A 22,026-nucleotide genomic window follows, 5' to 3' on the forward strand; every position below is an offset into this window, starting at 1 on the left:
CAAAAGATAGGCAGAACATGGTAGGAAAAAGATTTACTGTTTTCAAGTCCTTGACACTTAAAATATATTTGATAATCTAAATAACATAAACTGGAGAATAGTTTCAGCCAACTGTGGCACGCAATGGCACATTTACAGAATTTTAAACATTTCTTTTAATAATTGATGTAGTCATTTTGAATCATTCTGCATAGGATATCAGGTGTGAGCAGATTGCATTAACACTGCTTAAACATTTCAACTTGTCAGTATGGCCAACTCGATTTCGGAAATATTTGCAGTATTTTCCCATCGAAACAGTAATAAAGACAAAATAAATATATGCCACTACTTTATAATCACCGAACATTAATGAATATTTTATGTCTTTTTAAATCTCCCTGTTTAATTTAAAAGGGTGAAATTAAGTCTCCTCCCTGCAATATGCCAATTATCTGTAAATCAAACAATAACTTGGCCATTATGCTCCTTTTTGTTAATATAAGAGAAGCTAATTTGAAAACACGGAGTGGCATTTTTAGGCTATCAGCTTAATAGTCCTTTCTGCCCTCTTGTGGGAGAAGCTTGAAACACACTCAAATTATTAAAATGAGCTATGTTAAGAGGGAAATCGCACACAGACCACAAAATTTTACCTAAAAAATTTCATCCAGAAAAGATGTCTATGTTTATCCATCATGCATTATACAATTCTTCAAATAAAAAAACTAAGTCAGTAGAATGAAATTTCCCTCTTATTATCCTGCTTTATTAACTGGAGTTATTTTGAAGCAAAATTTCCTTGTTCAATTAAATGCTCACATATGTAATTTAGATTTTATTGTCATAAAGATCCTGTAATAACTTTAAGATAGAAATAATTGTTTACTATGGTTCTAACATAAGAACAAAAATGACATTTCAAAGAATTAAAGTTTTAAATTCAGAATACAGACTACCCATTATAGAGATTAAAAAATGAAATGGCAATGCACACACACTGAAATTCCAAGAAAACTCAAATAAAAAAAATATGAATGAATTCAGAAATCTGAGAAAATGCTGAAAGTTAATGTTTAGTTCCCAGCGAATAAGCTATTCAGTTATCAGTAGAGAAAATTCAAATGATGAAAGCTATAAACCAAAGATGTAAAAAAAAAAAAAAAAAGGGTGGGGTGGGGAGTCTACTGGAAATCTAGCCATTACCAAAGTATTTCATATAATTGTGAAAAAATAATTAGGATCAAAATTACTTGTTCTTTCAAAATGAAATTGCTAATTATTTAAAAAAATAATTTTTGAAGTAGGCCAGGATTAATTAAGCATGACCTATTTTCTTAAAAATTAGTAATAAAGCAAGTGACTGTTGCTTTCATAAATTATGAAGGGTAATATAAAATAGTCACTATTTTAATGTTTCAAAACATAGAAGTTCAGTCAAAGCCTCAAGCACCCCCCCAAAGGTGGGGGCCAAAGGCATACCAAAAAGGTACTTTTTATCTAGTAAGAGAGGTTTTGGGTTTTGTTTTTCAAACAGTGGCCCTCCTTGGCCACACTGGAAAAAAGATATGGTATAAATAGACCCTTCCAGATATTCTGAGCTAAATGACAGTCTCCAACAGTCTCTTATGAATACTACCCAAAGCTAGGATTGAGCTGCTGAAGAAAATCCTCCTCAAATTCTTGTTTAAAATAGTAACATACACAATGTATGTGGCACATTGAGCATGCATGACCTTTCAAATAAAATAAAAACACCCTCCAAAATGAATGCTTTCAATAATTTGCAAGTTAGTATTTTATACAATTACTATAAAACCATAGAATATTTTATATGATAATGGACTATTCTTAAGCAGGGTTTAATTTAAGCGGGATAGTTTAATAATTATCAAGTTCTCATTTGTAACATCTGTATTTCTGGGTCAAGTCATTTAGTGTATCTACAGTAATCATTGATGCTGTAGTTAATTAAAATTAAAAACTCAATAATGAAACATAAAGAGAGTTTCCACCAGAACAGATAAGCCCTCTTTAAAGGGTCAATATTAGTTATAATGAGCCACCTTTACTCCTTAACTGTGAGACATAACTCACCTCTTGAATGGTACTGCTTCCTGAGAAGTTCAGGCTGTACTCCCGCTGGACTTCTCGGTGGGTGATGATCAGCATGAAGTTTTGATTTAATGATTCCTGCAGGGCACTGAAAGGGTTGAAAGAAAAACAAGGAATTCAGAGATGAACAAGTTCTAGCTTGCTTTACAGCTAACTGCAAAAACCCCAGGAGTACCCTAACCTCCACACAGGCATGTCTGGGCCCAATGTTATCATCTTTTCAGCTCCTAAAGGCAAGAGAGCATGCTGAGAACAACCAAGGGGAGCTAACCTGTTAACTCCTTCTCTACCAAGGTGTTTTAAAAATTCTACTGCAAATACTTTGAATATGTACCAATTTTGTACGTGCTATTGTCTATATATTTATTCCTCCAAGAGAATCATCACCAGTTACAAACTATTGAAATATTTATTAAAATGTATACATAAAGACTGATGCAACTCTCAGTAAATCAGCTGTTCTAGAACAGACCTATGAAACTATTTTTATTTAAGAGTGCTGTATAAGGGGCTGGAGAGATGACTCAGCAGTTAAGAACACTGACTGTTCTTCCAGAAGACCCGGGTTTGAATCCCAGCACCCACATGGCAACTAACAACTGTCCCTAACTCCAGTTCCAGGGGATCTGACAGTCTCTTCTGTCCTCCATGGGCATTGCACAACACGGGTGCAGTTACCTACATGCAGGCAATACACACATACACATAAAATAAAAATGAATAAAAGAATGCTGTTTAAGGTACATTTTAGCTTAATCATGATGAATTATCATATTTTCAATAAGTAGAGCTTGAGTTATGGTATATGTTATGAATTATCTGTTACTTTAGATACTGCTCCTGTTTGAGGTTTTAAAAATATTTTATTATTTTTATTTTTATGTGTATGCGTGTATTGCCTGCATGTAGGTAAGTGCGCCTGTGTTGTGCAATGCCCACCGAGGACAGAGAGGCCGTTGGACCCCTGGAACTGGAGTTATGGATAGTTGTTAGCTGCCATGTGCTGGGATTCGAACCCAGGTCTTCTGCCAAGAACAACCAATGTTCTTAACCACTGAGCCATCTCTCCTGCCCTTGATTTTTAATTATTGATTTTAAATACCTAATTAAATACTGGTTTGTTGGTTGCTGCTTTTTAAATGATTGTTACTTTAACAGTGTCCCTTCTTAACACATGGAGTTATAAATCAAATGAAATCCATAGTTCAAAAAAAGAATGCTAGGAGCCGGGCATGGTGGCACATGCCTTTAATCCCAACACTTGGGAGGCAGAGGCAGGCGGATCTTTGTGAGTTCAAGTCCAGCCTGGTCTACATAGTGAGTTCCAGGACAGCTGGGGCTACAGGGAGACCCTGTCTCTTTTGAGACCAAAAAAAAAGAAATATGGCTTAGTTAACCGGGTGTGGTGGGACACACCTTTAATCCCAACACTTGGGAGGCAGAGGCAGGCGGATCTTTGTGAGTTCAAGAGCAGCCTGGTCTACATAGCGAGTTCCAGGTCAGCTAGGGCTACAGGGAGACCCTGTCTCAAAAAGACCGAAAAAAAGGGGGGGTATGGAAAGACAGTTTAGTCAAAATAGAGAACTTTAACCAATATACCAAATTCCCTTCAATACAATTGTGCTTTCACTTATGACTCAGCTTTAAACAGCATTCAGAAACTGAAGTGCAGAGCAACATTTTTAATCCTATGATAAAGTTACAAATGCTAGAAATATGTCAGAAAACATAAGTATATTAAATTAGCTACATAAATTAAGAAATTAAGTCATGATTCTATCTTATGTCAATATTATAAAACATGATTTTCATCAATAATTTAATAAAAGTCTATTACTAATGTGTCCAAATCACCTAACTGCCTGTCTTGATTGTCATTTGCTATAACATCAGAAAGTATTCTGAGTGTGCTACAATGTTCTGGCCTTTTTGGCTCCTCCTTGCCAATGTGGAACAATGTGATAAAACAGATACCCATATAACAGAGATTAGAATTGGGTACCTAATCTGTTCATCCCAGTCTCCCAAAGAGTTTGCAGGAAAATTACAGACAAAAAAAAAAATTCAGAGGAAACACTAATGTATGTCATGAAATTTTATTAATGAAAACTTAAAAAAAAAACTATATCCAACTAAAATACAAGATGTTTGAGGCAAGGGTATCTGTCATTACATTTTTAGCACCTACACATAATACCTGGGACACTGCAGGTATTCACTGTGAATTTCCAGAAGATGTAAGTCTTATTCATCTTTTTGTTTCACACAACAATGTTACCTCTGGAAAACTATTACTACAGTTAACCTTTAGATTTATTTTTATTAGCATCAGCTCAATGCCTTGCACTATTCCAGGTGCAAAGGAATTCAAGTTAAATAATATTACCCAGTTCTCCTCTGAAAAACTCAGTCTAATAGGGATAGACAAATACATTAATGACAGTGGAGCTGAAAGAAGAGCTCGATGAAAACTGAGATGGAAGTCCTTAACTCTGCCCTCAGGGAGGGAGTGAAAGAATCCACAAGTCAGAGTAATCCAGAATCGAGGGAAGATACATATATGTAAGCTGAAACGTGAAGGATAAAGAGGACCTTAAACTGACCACTCAGAAAGACATCTTTCTCTTTAATTTGGGGAAGGGGACAAAGGTGGCCCTTTTACATACTTTAATGTATACCAACCTATGTTCATAACACTATTCTAGTTGCTAGGGAAATGAGGAACAAGAAACACATGGTTTTTGTTTCATGAAACTTATGTTGAAGATGACAAAGATCTAATAAATGAATAAATAATTCTGAAGAGTGTTAAGTACTATGAAGAAAATAAAACGCTATAAGATACAAGGTAACAGGATCAAGATTATTCAAAAGAGCAGTTGGGGAAGGCATCTCCAAAGAAGTGATTTAAAAGCTAAGGGTGGCATGGCAAGAAAGAGATTCGTCCAACCATGTAGCTTCTTGTAGTAATGCACAGGAAAGCTCTTGGAGGGTTTTATAAAGGAAAATGTTAATAGGTGATTTATGTTTATATCTATTGAAGATTGCTCTGGCATGGTGGCCCACACCTTTAATCTTAGCACTCAGGAGGCAGAGGCAGGCAAATCTCTGTGAAACTGAAGTCAGCATTTTCTGCATAATAAATTCCAGCCAGCTGGGGCTGCTCTGATTATGGAGAGAAAAAGACTAGAGGTAGGGGAGATAGAAGGATAGATTAAAAGAAATGAGAAGGTAGCTTAGACCAGAGTAGTAGAGGTAGAGATGGTAAGAATAAAGTGCAGAACACTTGGTTCAGAAGCAAAAAGCAGCAACTGATTGATGGAGTATGAGAGAAATACAAGGTTTCTGGCCTGGAAGATGGGGAAAAATTGAGGGTGGTGTTTTAGAGATATTAAATTTGATGCCTATTGGATATCCAAATAGAAATATTAATATTACATTCAAAACAGGTGAAAGTAAGGGGCAAAGACCAAGTGAAAGGTGAGCCCAGGACCTGAGAAGCAGAGGCAGAGAGAACAGGAGTATAAATAAGGTCATCCTTAGCCATAAAGTCAGTTTCAGGCCAGCCTGGGCTACATGAGATGCTGTCTCAGAAAACAAACTAAAAGACAAAAAACAAAAAGGTCAATTAAGAGATGTAAGAACAGAGGAGTCAATAGCAAACACGGGGTATTTAGATTTTGTGCCCAAATAATCACTTGAGGAAAGAAGTTGCTGACAGAAAGAAAATGGAGCCCTAGAACATCTACAACATTTCGATCATCTGAAATGAAGCAAAGGTGTCAGTTTAAAGGAGGTTAATAGTGAGCCAAGAGAAAAATCAATATAGCCTAGTTTTTTTTTAATATTTTATTATTTTTTGTTTTATGTGTATGCATGTGTTGCCTGCATGTAGGTAAATACACCATGTCATGCAATGCCCACAGAGGACAGAAGAGGCTGTCAGATCCCCTGGAACTGGAGTTATGGACAGTTGTTAGCTGCCATGTGGGTGCTGGGATTCAAACCTGGGTCTTCTGGAAGAACAGCCAGTGTTCTTAACCGTTGAGCCATCTCTCCAGACCCCTATATAGCCTAGTTTAAAAAAAAAAAAAAAGTAACTGTTTCAATTAGAAGAATGGAATTATTATGTCAAAGGCTTCTGGGACATTAATGCACTGAGGCCATAAAAATGACCATGTACAAGCAGCATTCAAAAGCTCGGTATGATTACAACAAAGGGAGTGAAAAAGAAGTACAATGGGGAAAGGATTCTGAACAAGATCCTTCCTGTGGACCTAGACACGGAAGCAAGGGAGAGACATACTTATGGATTCTACAGTTCAATTCCTTTCCTTACATCAAAAAGAGGAACAGAACAGCCTCTCAAGAATGCTGCAGTCAATAGGACAAAGACCAGGAGATGACCAAAGCGTGCCATTTTCAAGCAGGTGAATATCCACACACAGAACAGGCTACAGGGGTGGCATCTCAAATCTGGTATTTCTCAAAATTTAGTTGTGAGGCAAGGTGTTATAGCTTGGATCTACCTGGAGTGTTCCACAAAACTGCCAGTGTTGAAGGCTTGGTCTCTGTCAGGTAATATTTTTTGGGAAGTGGTGGAAACTGGGAAATGGGTAGGACTGCCCTTGACAGGGGAGACTGGGACCCTGCCGACACCCTCTCTGCTTCCTGCCCACTACAAGGTGAGCAGTTTTCTCCAATATGTACTCCCCAAGGCATACTAAGCAGGAAGGTCAAGCATTCATGGACTAAAACCTCTGAAAACACGAGTCAAAATAACATTTTCTTCCTTATAAAAACAGACAAGAGCTATATTATGGAAAATTTCAAAAGCTAGGCTAAAGAACTCAGTTTCAGAAATCTTCATTATATTATATAATATTTTCTAAATTTACCTATGAATCTACATATGTTTAAATTTTTTGTGGTTGTCTTTAACCAATTCCTTAGATATATTTCTTCATTTTTGTGCAATATTTTGCAGACAAGTTCGACAGGACCACCATCACCTGCCATACTACTTTAGAAGAATATCATTTTAGTACAGTTCTAGAATTTCTGGGTAGCTATGGAGATGGTAAGGTGTACACACACAGCAACACAATCCTTAAACCTCTCAGGATATAAGGATCCAGATCTGAACTGCTCCACTAGGGTTAGCTGTTTGACCATTATAAGTCAATCATTCTTTCAGTGGTATTTACTAAGTGCATATTCTGTAAATACTGTTTCCTCTTCAGAAAGTCTGATTTTTCCTTGTTAGAATTATGACTATTAGGTTTTAAAAAGCCAAAAGTGAATTTTTATTGGATAAATTATGAGGTAATCTATTATAAAACTGTAAATGGAACACTTGAGAGATACTCAGACTGTACCAACCTTACAACGACAGTGAAATATCAACAAAAGACCTACAGTGCTTCTGTGGCAATTATTTTTCAAGTTAAAAAAAAAAAAAAAAAAACCATACAAAGGAAAACCTTTTTAATAGGGCTTGGGAGAAGGCCTGTAAGAAAAGACCCCGAGTACCCACATAAAAGATAGCTGACACTTGTGACTCCAGAGTTGGAAGGGGTGGACACAGGAAGACACCAGGGGCTTCCTAATCAGCCAACCCTAGCCCAAATGGCGAGATCCAAATTCAGTGAGAGGTCTTGTCTCAAAAAAAATAAAGTAGAAAGCAATAGAGAAAGACACCCAAAGTCAACCTTTGGCCTCCACACACAGAGGCATAGGCAACTGCACCTGAACATATACATGCAACACACACACACAAAACGAGAGAGAAAGAGAGAAAGAGAGAAAAAGAGAGAGAGAGAGAGAGGCTTTCTGATCACAGAAATATGAATTGTATATTTTGTCTGTTACTCAGAATGGTATTTTTTCATATACGTCTTAAGGTAGATCTATCATATTCATCATCCTTGTGAAAATGATTTGTCAGCCTAGGACAATCAATCATAGTCTAGCCTGATTCATTTGCTTAGTCATTAACAGCTGGTCTTCTAAATGCTACAATTTACCAGGCATTAAGAATTTCCTATCAACGATATAAAATTATTATAATTACTTCCATTTCGTAGATAAAGGAAATCTGATGCTAACTTGTTTAATATTACATTCATTAAAAAAAAAAAAGTGGCAGTTTCTCAGGTCTAAGTACATCGACTACAGTCATAGATTTGCATTCTGGGGACCAAGAAAATGATCCCACTAAGATCATATTTCTGCCTTCATTGAGTTTATTGAGGAATAGGCAGCAAATATACTTTTATGTATAATACCATGTGCTAAGATAATGTTCTAATGATTTTCTAATACTGATTTTCCTAAGGTGCTACAGAAAACACTTTATATTTAAATCACACCACAGATGCTTTCTACAAGAGCAAAGTAGGCCTTATTTTGTGACAGTGTTTTTGTTTGTTTGTTTATAGATAGGGTGGAGAAGGTTGTAAAGAATGTTCGCTGTGATTTACATAATAAAACACTATGCTCAAGTCTATCCAAGCAAAATGCATCTAACTAATGAAGCTAACAAAATGAGTCGGAGCCTCAGTCACTGCATCTAGGAGCAATCTTCTCCCTGACAGTGCTCATAATAGACAGGCAAGTCAGTCATAATTATGCCGACCTCTAGCAGTCTCTCTTCAAGATGCAAAGTCATTCACACAACTTCAACTTTGAGTCTTTAAAGTCTAAAAAGACTGTCAACTAAAATAGACAGGTGGGAAGTAGTGCAGTATTTTTATTTTAAGCACCATGTTTTCTCTTCAATCTGGAAGGAAAATGTAAAAGCAAATAGAAGAACATTTTATTTTCATCTAACATTTTATTTGGGGGGGGGTGCTTGAGCATGAGCATGTGTGTGCCATGGCATACATGTGAAGTTGGGAGGACAACCTGTAGGACTTGATTCTCTCCTTCTACCATATGGATCTCAGGGATCAAACTCCGGTCCTCAAGCTTGATGTTAAACGCTTTACCCACTAAGCCATCTTGCCAGTCTGCAAATGGCTTTGAGCTCAAGAAATGGTTTTACATAAATTTAACATGTACTCTTTCTTTGCTAACTTCTCTTTTATGATTTTTCTTTCAACTGAGATATTTACACTTAACAAAGACATGGTTTGATTTCTACATGCAAACGAGGGTCATCAAAACAACTAATCTTTGCTTTACTTTCAGTTGTACACTGAAACTAATGAGTAAAATGTAATCAGAATGATTGACATTTGTCTCCAGGAGCTAACCTAGTGGCTATTTACAACAAAATTAACAACAAACAAAATGAAATAAAATGAAAGCTAACCATATTAGTACCTAGGAGTCATAGACATTTTTAATTATATCCTATCATAATTCTTTCAAAGGGCTCCTTTTCAGTAAGAGACAATCTTACTACATTGTCTATGTTGTCTCCAAACTCCTAGGCTCAAGTGATCTTCCTGCCTCAATCTATTCAATAGTTGGAGCTAAAGGTCCAAGTAAATGCACTCAACGTGTTTCTAAACTTTAAAATTGGGGAGGAGAGTAGCATATGAGAGGGAACTCTTAAAAATATGGACAGATAATCAAGTCCCTAAAATTCACAGTATTATAACTAAGCATTAATGTCTAAGCTAGTAACACAGATGTAGAATTTGAGTATAACATCTTTACTCTTTTTTGTCCACAAGCTTCAGGCTTCTGATCTTTCATTAGTAGACTATTCCTAAAAAGATCACACTCCAATTTAACTACAAACAGTTACCAGAAAGAGAAACATTATCTGTAATATACCTGCCTTCTAATGAATGTCAATACCATTTTAATTCATTGGCTTAAATTAAAAATTCTTTACATTCTCCTTCACTTTTTTTCAAGAAGAAAACCATATACAACCAACTTGAGTAAACAAACTCTAACAAAGAATCTGAATTCTAATACATGTATTTTATACATATGAATATATAATGCCATATATTACTGGCAAGTACTGATAAAATTAGCAAGAGTTAAGAAAGCAAATATACTACTTAATATCTTGCCAGTTTATTTCACATTCAGAGAGCACTTCAGGAAGTCAGAAAATACATTCAAGGCTATTTAAACAAACATAGTAATTTTTAAAGTTTAAATTAGGGCTGAATTATAACATAGAAACATCATCTGAGGCCAGGAAGATGGCTCAGTGGGTAAAGGTACCTGCCACCAAGGCTGATGACCTAAGTTTGGTCCTGGGAACCCATAGGGTGGAAAGCAAGAAGTGACTCCTGCAAGTTGCCCTCTGACCTCCATATGCACTAGTTATACCCCATCACTCACACACATATATAAAGTACGTGCACACACACACACACACACACACACACAATTATTTCAAACAAAAGAAACACCATTTAATCACCATATAGCTACAGACTAGTTAGTAATTCTTGAAAAACAGAATGACTGCTCTCCTGCCAACTAGAAACGGCCTCATTTCATAGGGTACCAAATCAGTAGGCAGTGTCTTGAATCAAGAATAATGACAGTAATCAAAGGATTTCCTCTCTATCAATTCCTCTGATTCAGAATACCCTCTGAAAGTCTTTAGCAGACAATAGATGCAGTCAAGCTAAACTACAGCCTGTCTATTAAAATATTAAGTGACCTAAGGAAGATACCATTTTAAGCTATAAATCAACGAAAATCAAACAAACTATGAAAACGAAATTCATGCTTGAACTCAAGTCTATTAAAATTAAATGTCTGTATTCTCCCAAAAATTCTTACATTGAAAGTTTAACTCCTATTATAATAGATAGTATTTAGTGAGGGGTCCTTCTGGAAGTAATTAGGTGTAGTAGATAAGGTTCTGAGCATGGGAGTCCCACAACTGAATTAGTGCTCTTGTAAGATAACTAAGAAAGCCCAGATCTGGCCGGATGTGGTGGTACATATCTTTGATCCCAGCACTTGGGAGGCAGAGGCAGGTGGATCTCTGAGTTCAAGTCCAGCCTGTTCTACTTAGGGAGTTCCAGGTCAGCTGGGGCAACAAGGAGGCCCTGTCTCAAAAAAGACACCCCCCCCCCGAAAAAAGCCCATATATCTATTTCTTTCTTTTGACAATGTGAAGACATCGCAAGAAGGTGACCAAGCCAGGATAAGGGGCTTCACCAGGAAGTGAATTGGCTGGCATATTGGTATTAGTCTTCCAACCTTCATGAGCATAAAAACAAAATGTTTGTTGTCTGAGTCACCTAGTTGTTATATTCTGTTACAGCAGCCCAACTGACCAATGTAAAGTCTCTTAGAGCTTCCATGTTACTAGTATTCAAGTAAAAAGTTACTATCAGTGCAATTTAGACTTTTAAACGGGCTACTTATGTTAAGGCACCTGTATGTATACCTCAAATTAAAAGCTCATTCACAGTAATCCATAGTTGAAAACAAGATGCTTCTGTCAAATTTCATATATACCTTTCAGACATCTAAAATTTGCAAACATATGGTGTGTAAATTAAAGTTATTTAATAAGAGGCTGAAGATATGGCTCAGAAGTTAAGAGCACTGGCTGCTCTTACAGAGGACCCAGGTTCAATTCCCAGCACCTACATGGCTGCTAACCCAAATGCCTGTCCGTAACTCCAGTTCGAGAGGATCTAACATGACCTCCTCTTCTGACCTCCATGGGCATTGGACAACATGGGGGCTTAAATACAGGCAATACACTCATATATATATATATATATATATATATATAATAAAACATTAAAGTTACTTAATAAAATTTATCCATATATGAATGTTTAAATAATTTAGCCAGTATTTTTAACTTAAAAAATACAGCACATGCCGGGAGTGGTGGCACATGCCTTTAATTTCAGCACTTGGGAGGCAGAGGTAGGCCTGGTCTACACAGTGAGTTCCAGACCAGCTGGGGATACAGGAAGACCCTGTCTCAAAAAACAAAACAAAACAAAAAGAAAAAAAAATACAGCGCACTTTTAATGAGTGTGAGGATTCTAAGTTTGCTGCCATTGCTATGTAAAACACTTTATGTCTAATGACAACTGTACATTGCCATTATGTCATTATGCCTCTTAAATTAGTTGTATACATAAGTGAGACAGGTATTAACACCAATAGAGAAGCTGAAAGTCTTATCTCATCTCTGCTTCACATATATGTCGTTTCTTTGTTGAGCTAGGTATTTTAAACAATGTGAAATAGGATCCAATGTAGGCATTCACTTACACTGCATTTTATTTTTAACTATGGCCTAATATTGAAGCAACAATAGTTATATATTTAAATTACCATTGAGTTTTATGATAAAAAATGTGTATCATTTTAGAAAGATACAACTTGCATCTTTTCAAACATTAAGATCTTTTTCTCTCTTTTATCTTTTGAATATTTTGTGATCTACAATTACCGTTATCCTTTTAGATACATCAGATTTTAAATTAAAAAGCAAGACACATGGCAATTTAAATTTCCATTCTAAACTTAGAGTCATATGAACACTTGTCAACAAAAGATCAAATTTATTATAATTATGGATTATTTACACTAAAACAAAATAAGAAATCAATATGTAAATGTAATGTTTGTTGTAGCTAATGCAGCCAGCAATGACAGATTAGGTTCAAATAGCAATCAGTTTGAAAATCTGGCACATATGTAAATGAGCTAAAGCTTGATGTTTACATACGACTGTATTTCATTCAGGATTTTAAAATTGTCTCAGGAACAGCATAAAAATAAAATGTTAATCTTTCCACTATAAATATGAAGAGCTATTTATCATAACCAAAACTAGGTTTTGCTTCTGTCCAGCTAAACTAACATGATGCTAATAATTCTGAACTACAAATTACATCATTCTTAATTAACACTCTGCTACAGTTGTTAACAACCTCCAAGACACCATGTTATCATCACCACAAGTTCTGTAACAATCTTAAAACCATGTTTAACGAAAGCTGGCCTCTTAGTCTGCAGCTACTTTTAATTGCTTTCGTTGGTAGCAATTAAATATGTCTAGATAAACAAACATTTCATTTTACATAATTCCTAATAACATTTTTTCATGATAATTTCAAAGTTCAGGTGGCTTTATGTCTATAATTACTGTTTACCAATATAGTGATATGTTAGATTCAGCAAAATGTATTAACCAAAGTATATAAGATTAATCAAAATGTGGTAATTAGTGGTGATAGTGATATACTGTGATCTACACCAAGCAGTAAATAGCAAAACTGTATAAACACAATTCCATTCACTGAAGAAAAAAAAATACAAGGGAAAAAGTGCATTTGCAGTATATTAAGTTTTGCTTCATGAATTAGTAACCAAGTTTCTTGCTATCCATTAAATCAGTTCCCCTAGTCAAAGAATACCTGCAGTTCTTTTTCAAAGTGTGATGCTAACAAGCAAATCTCAGTAGTCACTGACCTATCAACAGGCAATAAACTGTATAAATGGATTTGGTATATCACTCCAATTAGATGTGTTGTGATCTCCATTGATGCTTTAATTGGGGACAAGTTTCTTTTTTCATTTAGGATGCATAACTTTAGGGATATGACATCTTAAAACAAGCCACTATTCTAAGGGACTTCTTATTAAGAAACGTTTACTAATCTAACTCTTTAAATTTTTATTTATACAAAGTCTAGTAATAATACTAATTAGAATTAAATTTAAGTTGATTACCAATCACAATAATATCAGTATTTCAAGGAATATTTGAGGAATGACAAGTTATTTTAAGAATCATTATCAAAAAGCTGGGCATGGTACCATACGCCTTTAGTCCCAGAGCTTGGGAGGCAGAGGCAGGCAGATCTCTGTGAGATTACGGCCAGCCTGGTCTACATACTGAGTTCCACACTGGCTGGAGCTATGGGAGGCCCTTTCTCAAAAAGACAAAAAGAAAAAAAAAATAATAAACTTATCAAATTATGCATTGTTCTGATTATAACACTAGCTTCTTAAAATACTTTTTCAAATAAATATCCTTTATGAATACAAAGGTATAGGAATTGGGTCAATATGACAATAATTCTTTGAAACTGGCATTTTGTTATTCATTTTCTTAGAATTTTTTTCATGAGTGTTTTTAAATTAAATTGCTCAAATCTTCTGTAGCCTACAAAGTGCACACATTTGATGTACATTTATGACTGGTCTATTTACATGTATTTTTTGTCAACTTTTACTGACTAGAATACAAAAATTCACAATTCTCATATTTCCTTAGAAAAATGTTTTTAAGTGCTATTTGCCTAAAACTGCAATTTCAGTAGTGTAACAGTGTAATACTGCACTCCAGGTAACATTAGCTCCAGGATACTTTGGGCACCATTTCTTGTTACTTTATTTTATATTTTCTCTGCTATTACCTTAAAGAAATTTTTAAAAGATCCGAATTGAGAATTTTTGTCTTGTTTTGTTGTTGCTGTTTTTGAGATAAGGTCTTACTCATGTGGCCCTAGCTGACCTCAAAATAGTCATGTAGCCTCAAACTCTGCGTCTAAGCCCCAGGAGTGAAAAGCTCATTGGTATGTTGGTATGCACCACACATCTGGCTGAGAGCTTCTACTCTGAATAAAAAGGTTTAATACTGTCTTATTTATAGATATTATAAATATATTTGATGTTTTGCATTTTCTATTTCCTTCATTCTTGTTTCCTATACTTTTTTTTTTTTTTGGTCTTTTTGAGACAGCGTCTCCCTGTAGCCCCAGCTGTCCTGGAATTCACTATGTAGACCAGGCTGGCCTTGAACTCACAGAGATCTGCCTGCCTCTGCCTGAGACTAAAGGCATGTGCCACCATGCTTGGCCCTATACTTTTTAAAGTCCAATCCACTCATATATTAACTAAGATGTTTCTAGAAGTGTGTAAGTTACTTTCTTTATCTGTTAGTTGTAATACTGACACCTACACTTCTGTTTTTAAATGGGGACTAATCAGTATTTCTACAGCCTTCTTCAAACAAGACCCTATGCATATCCCAATAACCACTGTCTTTCTATCGTCACCTCACCTTTCACTTAGCTTCACTAATACAAAATGCGAAAAATAGTATCTACTCATTATTTGTTAGGAGGATTTAAGAAAAAAATGTATACAAAGGGTTTAGCAGGAAGCCTGCCTTCATAAATGAGTTATGGTATTACTGCCACTTCTCAAATACTTTACATTTCCTTGATATTCTTACTCTCACTTTAGTATTATCTAATTTTATTTCACTGTTATCCACACTCCAGACTTTGTCATCATTACTGTAAGTGGACTAAAATCTAGAACTCAAATGTTCTCCATTGGCACCTATCTTCTATTCATCTATCTTTCCTACTGCCTCTAACCCTGCTAATTTGATTTCAAAACTTAATCCTGGACTCCATTTCTGTCTCCCTACCCAGAACTGAACTAAGTACCCTCAGAATTCATGTGTTGGAGTTCTTACCTCTAATGTGATGATATTTGAAAATACAGTCTTAAGGAAATAACTCGGGTTAAATGAGGTCATAAGCTTGAGGCCTTAGTCTAATGGGATTGGTGTTCTTAAAAGAGGAGAAAGAAGGGCAGAGTTTGCTCACTTTCTCTCTCCCTACCAGGCAAGGTGAGATGCTGGCACTTTATAAGTCAGGAAGAAAGCCTTCATCACAACTGACCTAGTCAGAATTTTCCACTTGGACTTCAAATCTGGGAGAATAAAACTGTATTGTTAAATCGCTCCATTTATGATGTTCTGAAACAGGTGCCAATTAATTCCCACATACCTTTTGGCCCTCCAGACTCTTGTTGTTTTCTGTTTGTTGTTCAGGTTGTTCTCTTTGCTGTCCTGTTTTTCTTATATTTTAAATAATTCTTATCTTCTAACCCTACTTCATCCCTTCACAATCAAATTTTATGAAATGCTAACTTTTCTTCATTTCTCCACTAAAATCCAATTCTCATTTCCACTATTCTACCAAAAGTGGCCTTAACAAAGTCAACTACTTACATGCCCAGCTCAATAACCTTTTTAGAAATCGGCATTCTAGTTAACATATATCTCAACAGACTGCAGTGGTATTAAACCTCACCCACCCAGGGCTCAGGGACCATTTCAGAAGAGGGGGTGGGAAAAGTGTAAGAGCAGAAGTGGTAAATGACCACAAAGAAATAGTTTTCTGGGCTTCTAGAAACTTGCTCCTATGAACTTACAGCAATGGTAGCAGCATGCACAAGATCCATGCAAGTCAACCCAGACAAAAAACCCAGCACAGAACTGAGGAAATGGGCAGCAGGCCCCAGCCTAAGCCAAGGAACTACTGGCAGCTGATCACTGCTGGGTGAGGGGGAGTTGGTCTCCTTTAAAGGAGTGACACTTAATAGGTTGATCAGGCTCCAGTAGATGAACTCACACTGAGGGACATCTGGGGACACAAACTTGACTCAATGGGCCTTAACCTATATGACAGAATGCACAAAATCAGTTGGGGGGCTACAGGGGAGAGGGGGAAAAGAAGAGGGAGTCTAAATATGAGTAAGAGGCATCATATGGAATAGATAAAAATTCAATGAAATATATATAGAAGAAAAAGTATACCTCAGCATTTTATACTGTTGCATAAAATATACTTAAGACTGTAACTATATGAGCAACAGTACAGTTTTATCAGGAAAATAATTAGTCAGTTCTAGACATCTTTGAATAACATATGAGACATACAAACAAAAAGTTTTAGAGACAAACAGAACAGGTAAGTTTGTAAGTAGAAATCTATAAGTTATTTAAACATTTTTTTTTTAAAGTTGAAGGGTTGAAAATAGATGTCCAAGAGAATCTACATTAAGAGAGATTGGTTAGAAAAGAACTCAAGAATACCAACAACTTTGGGGAGAGAGGGGAGCACGAGGAAAAACTGGGTAAAAGAATCTGAACTTTAGAATTAAGACAATCAGGGCTATCTAAGAAACTCTTCTGTAATGAAATGAATTCTTAAAACGTCCAGTCTCTTTAATAAATAAATTATGAGCTCGATGAGGACAGAGCTTGTCTTCCTTTATTAAATAACTAAAAACTCGCTGAACGGCATCTTTCCTATGTAATCTGAAACATATAGGCAACAGCTTTTTCCCCATTCTAATTTTGTTATGAATTAAAATTTAATTTACAAATGTGCCACAGGGATAATGCTTCACTCTTTCAATTCATTACTGAACTGTGGTTTATTTTTAAAGTGTTTATGCTTTTCAACTGTTACAAAGATTATGAATAGAGTTCACTCTTAAATTCTTAGGTTTATGTACTGTTTTCTGAAAAGTATAATTGACATTAAAATCATTCTGAACTCAAGTACCAATGTTCATAGGATAATTTTGCCACTTGTACCTGTTTCCAGAGAGAAACTTTAAATACAAAGACTCAATTACCAGGCACCCCCTAGTGGTAGTAAAATCAACAGAGGAAGCAAGTGTTTAATAAGACATAGAAGTAGATGGTTTTTTATAGTTCCACCCAAAACTTAAGAAAATGGTTTGTCACTAAATAATTTAAGAGCATATATTTTTGTATGTTTTAGTAAATATACAATGTAGTAAATATACAATTTAGTGAATATACAATGTACCTGTTTAGTAAATACACAATGTACTATAACTGAGAGCAAATTTGAATTTTTTAGAATAAATAAATATCTACAAAATTAAGCCCTTATGTTTTGGATCTCAATGAAATACATATTAATACAGCTTTTTCAATAGCATGAATCTTACCAGATGCCTCCTCATACTACAGTTTTTATTTCTCTTTGAATTTTTCCCTCATTGTTTCAACCCAAGAAACAACGCTGTAACTTGGCAAAATACACAAAACCAAGAAGAAAAAGTTTTCAGTTTCCAGTAAGTGCTGCATTTCAGAAGTATTGTTCCCCTGCAGGTCTAAGAACTGAATGATTAGTAATCATGGCAGGAATTAACCCATTTTGATAACAAAATCAGCAGTTGCACATAAAGACTATGAACCTCTGAAATAAGTTAAAAACTAATTTTGAGATGCTATATAAAAAGATTCTATCATATGCACAATCAGTTAATACAGGCTATTTGTTTCATCTAGTACTAATAAACACTGTGCAATCAAATATCCAAATCACTGGATCATTCCAAAAATGTATTGCGTTGTGTCGTTCCCAAAGGTGCTTCGGCCTTCCCAGCTGGAACTCTGGGAAGATGTGGAGACAGTGGTAAAAAGACATGAGGGGTAGAGGGGGTGGTAAATAGAGAAAGCAACGCCTTCAGTTAAAAGATCAGCCCTCAGTTTCAAGGTCAGCTTCAGGCAGGCTGGCCTCAGGCGGAGTTAGGGTCAAAGGGAGGAGCGGCCACAGGGCAGGACTGGGTAACTGGACATCTTCAGGTTCAGCACCCTTTGTGTACAGAGGTGTTCCTCTTTGGTGCACTTCAGCTTATGTTCCAAGTCATCAATGGTTTTTTCTAGTTAGGCACGGGTCTCAGCCTCCTTGAGTTTAGCAGTAAGAATCTATTTCTTCCTCATATTTGTCTTCTTTTTGAGAGTACTTCTCTTCAGCAGTCCTCAGACACTTCAGGTTCTGGTCCATCAGTCTGATCTGCTCATCCATCTCTCAGCAACTAGACCGCTAGTGACAGTCATGGGAATGGCACAAGCGACTGCCAGCACAGCTTGTTCCTCAGTGCTTCCAAGTCTCCTTCAATAATCACCAACTTATGAGCCACCTCATCATACTTCTGCAATGTGCTCAGCTTCTTTTAGCTGAATTTCCTGGAGTTCCATCTTCATCTTTCAGAGTCCAGATTTAAAAACCTTCATACCTCTCTCACTCTCATCAGCAGCTTTTTCTGCTTCCTCCAGCTTCTGCAGGGCAGTGGCCAGGCGCTCCTGAGCACGTTCCAGGCCCTCTTCAAGCAGCTGGATCCTATGGTTCAAGGAGGCCACCTCAGCTTCAGCCTCCTCCGCTCAGCATTGCAGCCACTTCTCACCTTATTTAGGTCTTTTTGAGACCCGGTGTCCTGTAACCCCAGCTGGCCTGGAACTCACTATGTAGACCAGGCTGGCATTGAACTCACAGAAATCTGCTGGGATTAAAGGTGTATGCAAGCACACCCAGCTAGTCCTTCCATTCTAAGTGGAGAGAAACTTTAAAATGCAAAAGTAGGTATTTTTCTAGCTTTATCTTGTAGAACCTACTTTATTTTCCTCAAAGCTGTATCTCTTCAGCAATGAGAAACCAAGATTGTACATATCTTTCTCTTCCCTCTAAACCTTCCTCAGTGAAGAAGAGTCATTTTGACTCTTTTATTTCCTTGAGTGCTAGAGTAGAACTCAGGATCCCCCATATAGTAGGCACCACTGAGCAATCTCCCCAGCCTATTTGGATAATTTTTAATATATAAGCATTTCCACAGAATTTTCTTTGGAAGAAGAGTCTATCACCAGAACAAACAAATAATCTAAACCAAGTAGTTTGAAAACTGATATACTTTAACAGTTTTTGGCATGTTAAATCTTCTATGAAATTTAATTTTTATGTTTATATATAGCTTAAAGAAATTAACCATCAAACTTTTCATTTCAAATTCCCAAAAGTAAACACCTTACCCAGCATGACTAGATGATGAAGGTGGTGGCAAGTCTGGTGTAAGAACATAAAGACTGTTGTTTTTTGGCAAGTGTAGTGATTTTAAAACAGTCTGAAATAGAAAAAAAGGAAAACAAAAATAAATGTTGACTCTGCATTATCAATTTTTCTAATTTTTAAATATTTTGCTGTTTTTCATTTGATTTTTTCATCTTTTATAATTTCCTAAATAGAACAGAACTAAATCCAAATGACCTTGTTTCTGCTACTTTGATTGCAAATGAGTACAAATCTGAAATTATAATAAAACATACATTTTTTAGCTCATAAAGAGATGAAAATAGGTAAGAACACAAGAGCTGTTAATTTCTTCACTAAAGAATAATATACATGCAACTAAAATGCACTTATTATAGTAAAAATTAGTAATACAGGTTTTCAGAAATCATTAGGCTTAGAAGGGATTATAGAAAGTTCCTCAAGCCAATGATTTTTAAAGATGAGGAGCTACAGCCTAAGAGGTTACATAACTTGGAGATTTAATCTAGTAAGAGTTACCCAGGTCACTTTACTCTGAGTCTAGAGACTTTTGCTGCTATTAAACTTCCCTGTCTGAAGTACATCCACACACAAACTTACTGAATTTACCACAAAACTCCCAATTTGATGATGTACACTTGCTGAAGTGCTTTCTTACAGGAATACACATTAGGAAATATATTTTACATCTTTACATCATACAATCAGGGCAGACATTATACCATAAACACTTACTGAGCCACCTACTCTATACCAAGACCACCCTAATCACAGCAGGGACTTCAAGAACCAAAAATTCCTGATCTTTTGGGCTTATATTTTAGTAGGATTAAAGTATTTGAAAATTAGAAGGTGATATTTGTTTGACTAAAGATAAGGCAGGGAAGTGGATGAAGAATATGAGTTAGGGAGCTTCATAGGTTTAAACTGGGTAATCAGAGTCTGTGTGATCTTTGAGCAAAGATATAAAGGCAGCAAGGCAACAGACGATGAGAATGTAGAGAGAAAGAACATTTCAGGCAAAGGATACAACCAGAACAAAATGTTTAAGAAATAGAGGCCAGTGTAGCTGCAGCCAACTAAGAACTGACAGGAGATAGGTCAGCAGTGATGGGGACAGAAAATGTATTAATTTATACTATTAGAGTTTTGACTTTTATTCAGGATGAGAGGAAAACTAATGGAGTGACACAATCAGATTCATGCTAAAAATGAGAGGAAAACTAATGGAGTGACACAATCAGATTCATGCTAAAAATGATCATACATTCATACACAAGTACACACACATATAAACCTAATTGAAACTAATAAAAATAAATCTGTTTGCAAAAAGATCATACTGAAAGATATGTTGAGAATAGATGGAAAATAGTTTGACAGAGAACTGCAGGAGAGAACAGTCAATGAAAGAAATCAAGATGAGATCAAGAGTATCTTAAACCAATGTAATGCTTATAGAAGTGATGCATGATAGCTAAGGTCTGGATACATTGAAAAAATAGTGCCAGAAGGATTTCATAGCAAATTATGCATGAGTTATGAGAGAAAGACACCAATAAGGACCTGAAAGACTTTACACAAAACAAATGAAAGGAATCAATTGATGAAAGGAAGACTAGAGAAGTAGTTTCACTACTTTAGGACATGCTAAATTTGAAATTTCTTATAGACACTGAAGTGGAGAAAACACCTAGATATAGCAATCTGGAATTCAAGGAGCATGTCTGGAGCAAGGATATAGGTTACAGGTATAAAACTGAAAGTGTATAGAGGACACTTAAAAGACATGGAATTGAACAAATTACCACCCGTTTTAGTAATGTGTTTGTTGGTGACAAGGGCAAGTTCCTGCTCTGGGCTCAAAAGAAATGAGTAAAAGGAGCTGAAGCTGACGAACAGTAAGAACTCTGCAATGGGAAGTTGTTACTAAGGGAACTATATAGATTTTGAGCCACTGCTGGAATCAGGGCTGGGAGCAAAACAGTTTTGTCTGGTTGGTTTAGAATTTTTTCTAGATGGAAAAAAATAATATTTTTGAAGAGTAATGATAATCTATCAAAGTAAATATTGCTGATATAGCTCAGAAAGGCAAGAATTAAAAGAAAATGAGTAGGCAAGAGAAGATACAGAATGGAGTAAAGCAAACTTAGAAGTCTGATGTGGACAGGGACGTCAAGAGGCTACTGCAGCAGCAGGACAATGGAGAGTGCAGAGAAGGAAAAGATTTAGTAAACAGAGATTACAGTTGAGAGCTTGGACAAATTCTCAGTGAAACAAAACAAAAAAGAACAGAGTCATTAGC

At 35.9% G+C, this 22,026-nt stretch overlaps 1 protein-coding gene and 1 pseudogene across 1 annotated transcript in view; both read right to left on the minus strand.

Annotated features, from left to right (window-relative positions):
* The window catches only part of Faf1 (Fas associated factor 1), a gene marked incomplete in the record, with an annotated part of 402,697 nt that overhangs the window by 273,944 nt on the left and 106,727 nt on the right, over positions 1 to 22,026 (minus strand). Inside the window, 2 exon segments of the mRNA XM_029563227.1 lie at positions 2,077 to 2,182; positions 19,703 to 19,794. Of these exon segments, the coding sequence (XP_029419087.1) occupies positions 2,077 to 2,182; positions 19,703 to 19,794 (198 nt within the window).
* LOC103733573 lies at positions 18,299 to 19,602 on the minus strand (annotated as a pseudogene).

This window comes from Nannospalax galili, unplaced genomic scaffold (genome assembly GCF_000622305.1).
Source record: "Nannospalax galili isolate Female #2095 unplaced genomic scaffold, S.galili_v1.0 scaffold655, whole genome shotgun sequence".
NCBI classification, from domain to species: Eukaryota; Metazoa; Chordata; class Mammalia; order Rodentia; family Spalacidae; genus Nannospalax; species Nannospalax galili.